Genomic DNA, 14656 nt, shown 5'->3' with positions numbered 1-14656 from the left:
ATTGCTCAGATGGTATGTTCTAAGTTGTTCACAAGATAATAATTTACAGAATTTGAGAGTGTTCCCATGCTGAAAATGTGCTGGAGAAGGAAAATGCTGAAATCAAGAAAAGGAAAATGCTTCCTGTCCCAGAGGAGAGAACACAGAGTAGTCCAGAGGGAATGTCTGGGCAGGATTACGCACAGAGGAACCTACACCATACTGTTCTCTGTCTTACTAAAACTGAATACTTTATTTCTTAAGTAGTATCTACAATGTGCAGACAGAAAGCATGAATTATCATGAGAAATTTCAGTCTGAAACCTCTGATCCTAGACATCTCAGGCTACCAGTAATAAAACATTCCTAGAATTTCTCTAAAATTCTAGGTGACAGTTTTCTAACTCAAATATATTATATCCAAGACAAACAAAATCTGACCTCATTTTGACAGATGCAAAGGAATTGATTGCAGAAATAACAAGAGTGGTTAGGTAGAAGTTACTGTGGTTTGAGGACAGCTGTTTTGTGAAGTCCAGAGCAGTAGGTTCAGATTACTTGTATCTAAATATTTTGAAAGACCAAGCAGAGGATCCTGATAAACCGTTACTGTTCATACATAGTACAAGATCCAGAGGGGAAAAAACCCAAATCTTTAAAAATAGTCATTAATCACTTGAATTACTTAACACTGATGGTGGGGGATTCTCTGTCTCAAGATACTGTCAAATCGAGTTTCCTCCTATTTTAAAATCAAGTTTTGAATTTTTTTTCTAAAAGATACCACGCTAACTCTTGAGAAATCAAAGCAGGAGGTCAGACAGCAAAATGCCTTGGCTTATTTATGCAAGAAGTCAAACTATATCATGTCAGAAAGGTCTCTTCTATCTAAATCTATGAACCTGGGAACTGGGATACAGAAGAAATGCAGTCTTTTTGAAGGTATTATTTTCTTATTAAGAAAAAATTACGAGAAAGCATAGCCCATTATTTTTAAACCTGAATTTAAATCTAAATGGTGGTTCTACTGATATTGGTGGGGGAAAAAAATCCTACTTAACCTCAGGAGGGCAACATTTCTTTTTTCTTTGTGGTTCATACTCATTTTTTGAAAGCATTTCTCTGAATATTGCATGCACACTATATGTCAATTGGCCCCATCACTAGGTACGAGTGGGAGAGTTTGAGTGATATAGCAGTTTCTCAAAATGTGTTCATTTTGTTTCTCAAAATGAACGTGTTCAGCTTGGGACATCTTTTTTCTCTCCCTCCCTATATGCGTGTCAGCGGTGCAATATTTGTCTCTAACACTTTGTGATGTGGAAAAGTGGACAATTTACACACAATCCACCCCTCGTCCCTTCACCACAATTACAACAACAGAAATTCCCCATGATCATTCCACTTTTCACTCTCTAAGATTGTTCGGTCCATGTTTTGCCTGTTGCCTCTCCCAATTACTATCCTTATCTCAAATTCCTCATGCCCCATGTTGGGTGCCAAAGAAGGACTGTCGTGGGTTGACCCTGGCTGGACGCTAGGTACCCACCAAAGCTGCTCTGTCACTCCCCCTCCTCAACTGGACAGGGGGAGAGCAAAAAATACAACAAAAAGCTCGTGGGTCAAGATAAGGACAGGGAGATCACTCAGAATTACCGTCACAGGCAAAACAGACTCGACTTGGGGAAAATGAATTTAATTTATTACCAATCAAATCAGAGTAGGATAATGAGAAATAAAACCTAATCTCAAAAACACCTTCCCCACACCCCTCCCTTCTTCCCAGGCTTAACTTTACTCCTGATTTTCTCTACCTCCTCCCTCCAAGCGGCTCAGAGGGACGGGGAACGGAGGTTGCGGTCAGTTCATCACATGTTGTCTCTGCCGCTCCTTCCTCCTCAGGGGGAGGAGGACTCACACTCTTCCCCTGCTCCAGCGTGGGGTCCCTCCCATGGGAGACAGTCCTCCACAAACTTCTCCAATGTGAGTCCTTCCCACGGGCTACAGTTCTTCAGGAACTGCTCCAGCGTGGGTCCCTTCCACAGGGTGCAGTCCTTCAGGAACAGACTGCTCCAGCGTGGGTCCCCCATGGGGTCACAAGTCCTGCCAGCAAACCTGCTCCAGCGTGGGATCCTCTCTCCACGGGTCCACAAGTCCTGCCAGGAGCCTGCTCCAGCGTGGGCTTCCCACAGGGTCACAGCGTCCTTCGGGCATCCACCTGCTCCGGCGTGGGGTCCTCCACGGGCTGCAGGTGGATATCTGCTCCACCATGGACCTCCATGGGCTGCAGGGGGACAGCCTGCCTCACCATGGTCTTCCCCACGGGCTGCAGGGGAATCTCTGCTCCGGCGCCTGGAGCACCTCCTCCCCCTCCTTCTTCACTGACCTTGGTGTCTGCAGAGCTGTCTCTCTCACATCTTCTCACAGATTCTCCTCTCTTCTGCTGCAGTTGCTGTTGTGCAGGTTTTTTTCCCCTTCTTAAATACGTAATCACAGAGGCGCTACCACCATCACTGATGGGCTCAGCCTTGGCCAGCAGCAGGTCCGTCTTGGAGCCAGCTGGCATTGGCTCTATCAGACATAGGGGAAGCTTCTAGCAGCTTCTCACAGAAGCCACCCCTGTAGCCCCCCCCACTACCAAAACCTTGCCACGCAAACCCAATACACACTTGCAGTGGAGAACTAGCCAAAAGTTATGTACAGCCAGCAAAAGTCATTTAAGAGTTGGGAAGGGAAGCAGGTGTACATTGAAAGGGAGAAAGGCACAGCGTCCTGTAGCAGTGCAGATACAAGAGGGAAAACCAAAAGACTGGATAAATCAAAGCTGCCTGCAGCTGTTCTCAAGAATGGGCCAGACAGGCGAGTATGCACGGCTGGCTGCTGGAGGGAGACAAACAGCAGCACCAGTTGCAGGTCTGTGGCCCAGATCTAATGTTCAGAGAGTTTTAACTTGAGTTCTCATCAATCAATGCCAAGTTTGTAGTGACACCAGGCAGCAGTGCTTCGGCTTGTGTTTGATAATCTCAACACCTAAAGTGATCAGGTTCATCGGGGATTTTCTTTGTATGTTGTTGAACTGCTGCCTGTAGCTCAGATGATAGTAAATCTGCACTTTTCTTCTTGGTGTCTTGGTGCCTGTGGGGTATTGTGATTTTCTTAACAACACATGACTCTGCCCTGTTTTCTAATTCCAGGCATATAATGGCTGTGGTCTAACTTTTCCTTGCATTCTTTTGGTCTGCCACCATGGTTACATTCATTTACTTAAGATGCACTTACTTTTAGCAAGTGTGAGATGTTTCTCCCTCCTATTCTATGCACCTCTGCTCATTCTGAAATCATTCACAGATTATAAACTGGGGGATGGGGTCATTGCCATCACTTGCCTGCCCTCCTATATAATGGAAATCACAGTGCTGCCCTGAATTAATCCCTGTAGGTACATTTTTTTAGTTGTCATTTTCCAATAAACTGCAGAACCACTTAGAAATTTCATCTGTGGCTTGTAGTATGGTACATATGAACATGCTTTTCTCTGTCACATTTACAGACCTTTTAGAAGTGATCAATAGACCCCATGAGTTCCTAAGTACAGCCTGAAACCCCTTGACTGGTTTTAGGAAAACATCAAATCATGCCTTTCAAATTTTCAGTGATGAAGAATATACAACTTTGATACTTCCATAGCTTTCCACACTGAAAAGTATGTCTTTTACTTCTAATCTTAATTTGTCTAACTCCAACTTTCACCTTGATATGTCATTGTCCACTAGACAGAACAGCCTTCTAGAATCAATATCCTACCTCCGGGAGGTAGCTGTGACCCCTCTCATTTTCTCCTTGACAAGCTAAATGGCTCGTGATTTTTAAGCTTTTCCCTGAATGACATGTTTCTCAACCTCTACCCAATCTTGTGGGTTTCCTCTCAGTGTTTTTCACTTTATTATGGTCCTTTTTTAGACTATATGCACAGGAACTTGATGCAGCAGTCTAATAATAACAGAAGAAAGCATAATGCCCCTACTCTAATTGATATTCCCCCCTTTAAATAAATATCCAAGGATCCCAGTGATAATGCACAAAAATCTTGGGTTTTGCTACTTAATCACCATATTTCCAATGCTCTAAGGGGTGGACACACAGCACATCTGTGCTCTATGGACAAACTCTATGACACTGGAGCATCTCCCAGCCAACGAATGATAACAGAGAGGGCTACAGCCATTGACTTCCTTGATAATCCACCCCCATAATTTTTTCTGCATCAGTGCTTTCTAGGATTAACTACTTTATCCAGTAACTATAAATGTATTTGTTCCCTATGCTCTCTCCATACTCAGTGGAGAGAAACTGGACCTTCCAGAAAACAGTTTATCCCATCCCAGCACAACTGCCTAAAACCGCTGGGCTAGAGTGCCCTCTGATGGGTATCCAATTCTCTCCATGAACAATGAGAACCTATGTGACTGGCTTACACCAGGCACTTTCAGAAGACTAAAATGAGGTGAGATTGATGCCGCAGGCACCGAGTAGTGCTGCCATTGGCTAATTTAAAGCATAAGCTATGGCAGGGCTCAGCTTTACAGTTCTACCCAGTATCTACACGTCTGTCTCCATATAACACCATTACTATAAATCAGCCTATTACTCCCCCAAGGTTTTTGTCATCTGCAAGTGTCATGAGTAATGACTGCATTTTTCCCAGGTCATTGTTGGAAATGCAAATCAACGCAGAAGCAAAAATTAGCCTAAGTGGCGCTCTCTCGCAAAGAATCCATTTAATAATGTTTCTCTTTTTAGTAAACATTTTTAAACCTGTCATTTAATGAGTTTTGAAAACATTTAGTATGCATGACTTTCATTTCATATGATTTAAATTGTGTGGTACCAAGTCAAATGCCTTATGAAAGCTGTAATTTGATGCTATTCTGTTTGTCAACCAGATTTCCAAGTTAGCATGATAAGATTTTCCAGGTAGATTAACATTCATTATATTATTTTCCTTTTAATTTGTATTAATTCAGTCTCATATCAACTGTTACATTATTTTATCAGGATCTCAGTCAGGCTGACAGATTTGTAATTACCTAGGTCATCACACTTACACATCAGTATGTCCTTTTATGCAGTAACCATGATTTGCTGCAGGTCTTCATATAGAAATCGCCTGATGCTTTAAATTATCCCAAACTCTGCGAATACAGATTAGCCAATGTACTAGAATGTTCTCCAGAAAGCGAAGATCTAGTGATCTGCTAATAAAACTGAGCATAATCCAAACTTCTCACACTTTGACATGGGGTTCTATGACACCTTATTATAAAGATACTATTTTGTTTTGTAGTGGGTTTAGTGCTTTTTAAAGTGAATTGAGAAGCTGTAGCAACAGTCACTGAAATGCAGGCCTTTTCTACAAAGGTCTGCCAATGCATGTCAGTTTTGCTGTTCTGTCCCAAAATCTTTCTGTACACCTGTACCTCAAATGGAAAAATCTGGGATTTTTTGATATTGGGGATAAAATGAATATCTGATAATTGATAGAGCTAGACCTGTGTTTGGAACCCCACAGTAATATTCCCTGGCTGTTTTCTGACCCGAGAAAAAGACACGTCCCTTCTGCTACAAAAATATTTTTGGCTTTAGAACAAAGATGGCAGCATCCCATGCTTTGCACGGGGAGGAACAGAAATGTACCGTGAGCATATGATAGGAGTTATACAGAGTTCCTCTTGATACATATCAGAGCCATTGGTGGTGGAATCCACTTGCCTGTTCTCATCACTGTCTAATTTATGAGGCCCCATGCTGTTTTGCTTGAGAGTTCTCTAAGCAACAAGTACCTCTGCTGCAGAAACAGGAATTTCATCTTCTGCGCCACAGCAGTATGTACTCTTTTCAAAAGGAAAAAAAAAAATGCTGAGAAAACCTCAGTCCTGTGCCCTGGTCAGCTTGAGGAAGTTTAAACTTACAGTCTGTATCAGGCCAGGGAACACATCAGCCAAACAGCTGTGCAGTGTTTTAGGCGAAAGCCCGTTCCACTGTTGTGTCAAAGCTGGACCTGTGCAGCCAGGGAGGCATGGGGCCAGAAAGACGCCACATGACTCTAGCTCCAGACCCAGCTCTTGGGAAGACGTATGGCTTTTATATAAGAAAATTTATAGGGGTGAAGCTGGGTACAGTAAGAGAAACAGCCTTGGAAACAGTGCCCTTTCTTGACTGAATTATATAACTGCTCAGATACTGTCAAAACACCTTTTGTCTGCCTTCTGGGTGGAAGATAATCTGTCCTTCCTTCTCTTCCTCCTCCACCGCCTTAAAATGGCCACTGCACACCCCTGAAGGGAAGCAATTACGGGTTCTAGCTCCCTGAGTCTAAGAGAGAACGAGGGCCTGAGGGCACTGAGAAAGGAAAGACTTCACCAAGGGTTTTGGTAAAGGCCAGGGTATTGACCACCTCCTTTTATCTTAAAAGGTACCTGCACTTAGAAGTGAGCTAGGTAGCTGGGATCCTATTGACGTTTTCTGCCAGTTCCTTGTAATGTAATTGGAAAGAGGCAGACACATTCACTGGATGAACTAAAGACATCTTCAGAGCTCCCCCTATCTTCAGCTGCTGTATGTCCTCTATTTGACTTTCTGCTTCTATTAGGATGACTGGATTGGCCACCTTCCCTCTGTTTGCCCAGTTTCCCCCCTGAAATGGGCACCTAAAATATAGACGCATCTGCTTACAAATGAAGCACTGTTGGAGCCTTTCCATTATCTACCACATGGGAGCAGGATTAGGTTCGCTGTCAGTTTTGGGGAACATGAAAGGGATAAAGAACCATGAATTATGCATAATAGAATTGCACCCTACTGGTTCCTTAAGACATGCAAGATGTTTCAGTCCCATTGTCATCCTAACATGCTCTTGGAGAAAATGTTTCATCCAGCCAGAGGCAGTCCTCTAAGTGTAGCAGGACTTGTCCAATATTCCTCATACAGCACCATATCAACATTCTTCTTCTACCAGTGAGGTGTTGTTTCATGTTGCTAAAGGTCCGGCAGCATGTTACAATTTGTTAGACTGGCTAAGACTATATGAAGTGTCTTAAGAAGTAAACTGAGTAAGTAATGATTTAGTAGAGAACTGTTAAAACCTGGTTGTTTTTTCTATGTCTTCACTTGATTATTTTCATTGCAGCTAACGGAAGGAAAAAAAAAGAGTATTAAAACAGGAATCTGATCACAATCCTCACACACCTTTGGTTTAGACCTAAACTTTTCGAGGCAGTAATGCATCATTTAATACCAGACCCAATTAGGAATTAACTTTTTATGAAAAGCTTTGGACAGTGCTTGGCATGACAGAAGAGCCCGTACATTTCTCCCAGGGACAACTGCGGGTTTTCTTCAGCCAATGTGTTTTCACCAGTTATTCCACTAAATGTCCTCACCCGCCCTAGTGCAACTCAGTGATTTGAGTCATACCAGCCCAACGGATAACCTTTACGTGGCCACTGCGGGCCCGAGGGTGACGGGACACTTGGGTGCGTGGCCTCTTTGCTGGCGGGGAGCCCCTGGCACACGGCTCCCACCGCACCCACCCGCCGGCAGCCCCACGGTCCCGGCAGGGCAGGTTCACTCCGCACCGGGACCAGCCCCCCCTCGCACCACCCCTCCTGCCGCTTTCTGCCCGGGCGGGAGCCGGCGCGGCCGGTAGCTCACAGAGGGCCCGGGCACCGCTCCCTGCCTCCCCCCGCCGGCCGCTCCCGCCCGCCTCCCTCCCTGCCCCCGGGCCGCCCCCTTCCCCCGGGCCGCCTCTCCTCCCCGGCCCCGCCGCGGAGCGCGGGGCGCTCCCGCCGCTCCAGACCCCAGCGGCGGCTCCTGCCGAGCGGAGCGGCGCGGCGCGGCGCGGCACGGGGGCGGCGCGAGGCGGCGGGCGCAGCCCGGCAGCGGGGCGCGGAGCTGCGCCGCGGCGGCCGCAGGGGAGCGCGGCTGCGGCAGCCCCCCGCCTGCGACGTGGGGCACGGCGCTGCCGGCCGAGGGGAGGGGGCGGCGGTCCCGGCCCGGGGGTTTCTCACCTTTGCCGAGTTTGGCCGGCCCCAGACAGGCAGCAGAAAGTTCAGCATGCAGGAAGTTTGGGAGCAGCTCGGAGGGTAACTCGGCAGCTGTGACTGCTGTTTTGGGCGGTGGTGGGGTTTTTTTTGTTTGTTTTGGGGTTTTTTTTGTGCGCCTTTTTTTTTTTCCTCGCCTTCATACAACTGCCCCAAACACACAAGCAACCCGCAACAACAACAACCAAAAAGTCCGGGAAGGGGGAGAGAACACGAGAGAGGGAAGCACCCTGGGTGGGGAGAGCCGGCTTTCTTTGCAGAGACACGGTCCCGTTCACAGCGGATCCCAATGCAACTGCTCATCCTCCTCCTCCTCTACGCTGTCGTCTGTGCGAACTTTTGCAGCCGTCAGGGCACCACTGCCCCTGCCCAGAGCGGATCTATAAAAGCCTTGCGGTCCTCGAATATCAGGCGAGATGGTAAGTGTCCCTCTGTCTTCTTTATTCCCAAGGGCTACATTTGCAGAGGAAGCCCGGAGCGCGCCCCGGGGGCTGCCGTCCCCCCTTCCCCCGGAGCGGGGGCCGCGTCCCCAGAGGCCGGCAGGGCTCTGTCCGGGCGGGGGTCCCGTCCCTGGGAGGCCGGCGGGGTCAGCCGGAGCGCCGGGGCCGGTCCCCGGGGGTCGGCCCGGGAACGTGTGGCCAGGTGGAGGGAGGGAGGTGTGGGCTGAGGGGGCGGCTCTGCCCGGCGGCGGCTCCTCCCGGCGGTCCCAAACTTCTCAGGGCAACTTCGAGGGTTCCTGGGAGCCGGCGGCGCCCCAGCGTCCCCTCCGGGCTGCGGGCGGCACCTCGCCCCTGACAACGCGGGGTGCCCGGTCCCAGCTGCCGCGGAGGGCCTCGCCCGGCGCCCCTCGGTACCGGCGGGCCCCGTTTCCTCTGTGTCCCTTTGATGTGCCGACGCCGGGGGCAGTGCGGGGAGGGCGGCGAGTTTGTGGCGGCTCCGGCCCGAGCGGGGCCGCTGCGGTGTCCCCGCCGGGGCGGTGTGTGGTGGGCGAGGGAGGGCGTGCGGGCGGCGGCCGTTGGGCCTCAGGGCGGGGCGCGGGCGGCGGCGCCGCCGTCGCTTGAGGGGTGCTTGGCGGGAGCGCGGCTCCTCTCCCGGCCCCGCTGCGGCCTTTCGCCAGTTTCGGCTCCTGTAATGGCTCTCGGGGTGCCATCCTCCTGGTGCAGGGCTGCCTTGGCCGGAGGGTCTGGGCCCAGGGCTGAGTGTTCGCCCGGGCCTGCAGGGCAATGCCCCGCAAGGACTAGTCTCGTCCCTTGTGCCCGCCACCCCGTTGGCAGGAGTAGGATGCCCAGTGATGGTGAGCACCAAGGAGGGCGGCTGCAGGCTTTCGGACACTGCCCACCTGGTAGGAAGGGTGGTTTCAGTCTTCGTGTTCAAACTCTGGTGCATTTCCCACTGCGAGCGGCCAGCAGAGGATATCCTCGACAGCTGAGGTGCTGTTGAGGGTCTGCAGCACAGCTGCGTGGAACGCAAGTGCCTCAAGTGAGCAGTCAGCGTGGCCATGTGCTGTGGCCCCGTGGTGAATCAATGTGGAGGCTGCACAGAAACAGCACCACTGAAATTCACCTTTGGAATCCACTTCTTCATGATTAAAGAAAACCAGGTCTTTTGGCTTGGGAAGGGCGATGAGCCTCTGGTTGGGGAGCAGCCTGTTGTGTTCCAGCTTCCTGTGGGAGGACCTGTTTTTGCGCGTTGCAGTGTACCTTCTTGCGGAGCGGAATGCAAGATGTTCTCCCTGAAAATGAACAGAGTTAAGTTCAGTCTTCAAGTTAACATCTTCCAGTTGCCAGAATTTATATATTTTATAAACCCTTTTCAAAAACCCAGTCACTTGAGCCATTTCCAAGATTGTACTCTGTATTTGCCAGTGTTTATTTTTCAGCATGTATACAATGTGTGTAATGGGTATACAGTTGACTTAGGAAGATGTTTCTATTTCAGCTTTGGAGCCATATTGAACTTAATAATCTTTTGTATGCCTTTCCTAGTCACTGAAAGAAGGCATAGAGAAGGTGAAGAGGCTTTTTCTTAGAATTCAGATAGTGAGTCTGGAAACAAGACAGACTTGCAGTTCCTTCTGTCTCAGAAGTCCAATTTAATCTAATAAAAAATGTATGTGTTTTTAATAAAAGCATACATCCATTATTTCTGTTTCATCCTTTAAAACTATTGTGTGTTTTATCAAGCTTCATGACTTGTTAGCCTGCCATCTTAAACTTCATAGAAGAACTGAGACCATCTCTGAACTAAGCTAAGCAAGCTTCTTTCCAAGTCAAACTCCAAACAAGCTTTTTTGTGGAAAACTGCAGTGATTTACTTAGAACTTCCAAATGTGTTTTACTCTGATCTCTGTAGAGTCAGTGAAGAAATCAGTAACCCCTAATATAAATAAAGTTTTCAGCTTACTGGCAGTGTGACGGGTGTTCTACTCCGCAGAAGACGACTTCCTGTGGTGAAATTGCTTCTTGGGGTGATGAAGGGAACAAGCCTATGTGAAATGATTAGTTAATTGCTCTTTTCCTAGTTGTGATCATTTAACATTGTGATTAAGCTTTGTACCTTTAAAATTATCTTCCACACCTTGTAGTGGCTGAACTTTCTGGGTACTGGGGTGGACTGGTACTGGGGCTGTTTGAAAGCGGCAGATCTATATGAAATTGCATGCTACCTTTGACACTCCCTGGGCCATATGCTAGTGAGGCCTACAGCTTACAGACGTAGTGAAACGCACCCACGCCGAAGTCAGACACCTCTGTAGTCCTTCAGCGGATGTTATCCATGTGCTGAGGAGGTAACACACTTTTAGGAAGACTACATGCAGACCCCTAGCACGCTGCAGCCTTGCTCTCTCCTTGTGCTTGGGAATCCTCTTGCTTTTTCTCTGCAAAGGACGGTGTGTTCTGTTATAGCCAGTGGAGCTGGGCATCGGGTCACAACATCTAAAGCAGATCAGCTGCTGATCGCCCTGATTTTACTCAAATGAACCAAAGTGTTGCTTGAGTTTCTTGACTAAAGGTCTATATTTGTGCAGCCAAAGGTTATGAGCTGTATTCCAAATGTTGCATGCATGTGACGAGCTTACAAGCAAAGTGTTTAGACCGTAGTTGGCTGTAGGCCACTAAAAGTATTTCTGTCTTTTATAATTTTCAGTGGTGTTTGTGTCTTGTTTTGGTCTGAAGCGCTGATATGGAATAGCATTAAAGACATGTGGGTTTCATTGTTGAGTGAGACAGTATCTTCTGCTTTGTAAATATTTGCAGACATGACAGTACGGAATAGGATCTAAGAGCACACAATACACTGGGGGTAATATGTTCCAACAGTCGCTCTCAAAACGCACAGCGGGGATAAAAACTAATTTCATATTTTGGCCTGGGTTGATGATCATGATTATTATGTTGGGGAATTAAGAGAGATACTGAAGAGGAAGCAAGGTCTGTTCAGTGCTTTAAAAAAATGTTATATCTTGGCAAGTCCAAGACCACCTGCACATTTTATTAAAAAAGAAAACAATCCTTTTGATTCTAATTTTCTGTTACCTCCGAGCAGGATAAACTAGTGATACTGCATACACAGAGCTTTAATATGGAGGCTTGGTCTTGCTTCCGGCCAAAACAAACCTTTGCACTGTGCACGATTCGAGATTGTCTTTCTTCTTTAAGGCTAAAAGAGGTTGGCCTATTTGTAATTGCTCTTACTTAAGACTGAGGCTGCTCTGGGAAGAAATCTATAGATGAAGGGCAGCACATACAAAAAAGTGCCATTTAATGACTACCAAACCTAACCAGACTGTACTTCCTGCTGAAGATACTCAGAATATCAATAACCTGCTTACAAGACATCCTCTTGTCCTAGTGGAAGGACGGGCATTGATGACTCAGCTGTCCAGTGTAGCACTAATCAATTTTTTAAAGTGTCCTGGAGATGCTAGCCACATTTATAGCACATGTAGTGGTATTTACTTAAAGTGTTTATTAATGCCATTACCTATTAAGTCCTTTGAAGTTCGTCATAATAACACACAGAGAGGGCTTCCAGATGCTTCCATTGTTCTCTTTGACTCAGTTTCCCAGTTTGCAGTATGCAGGTAATACTGCCTAATTACAAGAAGTCTGATATTTTGTTTCTGCTATTTTGGTTGTTTATGTGTACTTGGAGATGAAAAGTGGAGATGAAAAATGCTAAGTAATATTATTTACTGTATGGTGTCTAACTGAAACTTCAATTGCTCGTTCTTATCTGTTATTGAACAAACATCTGTATGAATACTCAATCTAGGAAAGTATGCCTAGTCTGTATACTCAGACTAAGCATCACTATACATATTTTAAACTTTAAAATCCAAAGTTTAAAGAGAAGGCAGAACAGAGTAGACAGCATAGTGTCAAATCATTTCAGTATGTAAACAACTGAAAGCCATGGAATCAGTATCTTCTGATGTGGATTTGAAACCATAACATCAGACGACTTGAGATAAGATTCTGGGCTCTTGTGGTTTTCATCATGAAACAAAAAAATTAGGAATTTCCAAACTTTGGTTTGCTTGTGCATCACCAAAATACAAAGAAAAATTGTACTTTACCATTCTGGGGAGATGGCAACAGCTTTTGGCTCTTTGATGGCCTGGCCAAAGGGATGTGTGCCATTAACTCTACCCTCCCCTTCCCTGTGTTGGCCTGTGCCTGCACAGGGAAAAGCGTTTGATGATTTGGGCAGTATTCTCTCACCAAATAGGTGTTAACTGTCTGCTCTTGGGAAAAGATATAATTGGGGGTTTTTTCATACCACTTTGAAATGGCTCTTGTGTCACTAGTGGTATATGAACCTCAGTTTTGGAATGCACTTCTTGAGTTCTTTAATAGTAGGCTTGTATACACATTTTTTTAAAGGACTCTGGTAACATAAAATTCTGTCAACTGGAAAACAGCTAAAATAAATTTGCTTTTATAAGCTTTATTTTCCTGATTGTTTTTGTAGGTTTTGTAAAAAAAAATGTGTATTTCATGCTTCATCAGATTTAAAAACCCCACCTTAGTAATTTACCTGTAGTAATGCACTTTGGTCTACAATTGTTTAACTTTGATGATGTCTCTTATCTGTATAATTAACTGTTTGCACTGAAGTATCAAAGGATATTGCATGAGAATTCCAACCCTGACTCAGCAGCAAGCAGCATGGAGGAATTCTCCAAAGGAGCTTTGAAACATGTTTTATCAGGCAGATGTATATCATATGGTGGGAGTCACTATAAACTCGTCAGCCAGTCTCTCAACACTTCTTGTTTCTTTTTTTTAAGATGTATTTGTATGAAACTTAATTAGGCCAGGTAATTCTTAAAAGGATTGCAGAGGAAAGTTGATAATTGTATTGCTTTTATTCTTAGAAACTGAACACTGCTGAAAATTTTTCACTGTGATCCCACAGAGAGGTTGTGTTTTATAAAACACCTAGGAATATGCATAAATAAGAAACTCGCGGGGAATCATCAGTGCAGTAACATTTTTCATGTCCTTAACTTTGAGCACCGTCGTAATTCCATTAAAGTCCAGGGGCTCAGTCCTACAGGATTCTGTGATAACAAAGCTTGAATAGCTTCTATGTAAGTGAGATGATGTCGAGTAAAACTAACTGTATCTTACGATGAAGCAACAGTACAGATATTTGCAAAATTTAGAATCATAGAATCACAGAATCATTTCGGTTGGAAAAGACCTTTAAGGTCAAGTCCAACCATAAAGCTAACACTGCCAAGTCCACCACTAAACCATGTCCCTAAGCACCACATCTACACATCTTTTAAATACCTCCAGGGATGGTGACTCAACCACTTCCCTGGGCAGCCTGTTCCAAGGCTTAACAGCCCTTTCAGTGAAGAAATTGTTCCTGATATCGTGTCTAAACCTCCCCTGGCACAACTTGAGGCTGTTTACTCTTGTCCTATTGGTTGTTACTTGGGAGAAGAGACCGACCCCCACCTCACTACAACCTCCTTTCAGGTAGCTGTAGGGAGCGATAAGGTCTCCCTTGAGCCTCCTTTTCTGTAGACTAAACAACCCCAGTTCCTTCAGTCGCTCCTCATAAGACTTGTGCTCTAGACCCTTCACCAGCTTTGTTGCCCTTCTTTGGACACGCTCCAGCACCTCAACGTCTTTCTTGTAGTGAGGGGCCCAACACTGAACACAGTATTCAAGGTGTGGCCTCACCAGTGCTGAGTACAGGGGCACAATCACTTCCCTAGTCCTGCTGGCCACACTATTTCTGATAGAAGCCAGGATGCTGTTGGCCTTCTTGGCCACCTGGGCACACTGCCAGCTCATATTCAGCCAACTGTCGACCAATACCCCCAGGTCCTTTTCCGCCAGACAGCTTTCCAGCCACTGTTCCCCAAGCCTGTAGCGTTGCATGGGGTTGTTGCGACCCAAGTGCAGGACCCAGCACTTAGCCTTGTTGAACCTCATACAGTTGGCCTCGGTCCATCGATCCAGCCTGTCCAGATCCCTCTGTAGAGCCTTCCTACCCTCCAGCAGATCAACACTCCCGCCCAACTTGGTGTTGTCTGCAAACTTACTGAGGGTGCACTC

The 14656-nt window shown here is 46.3% G+C and overlaps 1 protein-coding gene across 5 annotated transcripts in view; it reads left to right on the top strand.

Moving 5' to 3' along the window:
- The first annotated feature begins 8010 nt into the window (after positions 1 to 8010).
- The window catches only part of PDGFD (platelet derived growth factor D), a 152271-nt gene continuing 145625 nt past the window's right edge, over positions 8011 to 14656 (top strand). For all 5 annotated transcript variants that reach the window (XM_050907991.1, XM_050907972.1, XM_050907999.1 and 2 more), the window contains exon 1: positions 8011 to 8497. In XM_050907991.1, the coding sequence (XP_050763948.1) occupies positions 8368 to 8497 (130 nt within the window). In that variant the 5' untranslated portion in view covers positions 8011 to 8367. The remainder of the gene's footprint in view (positions 8498 to 14656) is intronic.

Source organism: Gymnogyps californianus, chromosome 1 (assembly GCF_018139145.2).
Source record: "Gymnogyps californianus isolate 813 chromosome 1, ASM1813914v2, whole genome shotgun sequence".
Classification (NCBI taxonomy): domain Eukaryota; kingdom Metazoa; phylum Chordata; class Aves; order Accipitriformes; family Cathartidae; genus Gymnogyps; species Gymnogyps californianus.
Note: the sequence above shows the minus strand (reverse complement) of the source record. Positions and strands in the feature narration are given on the sequence as shown.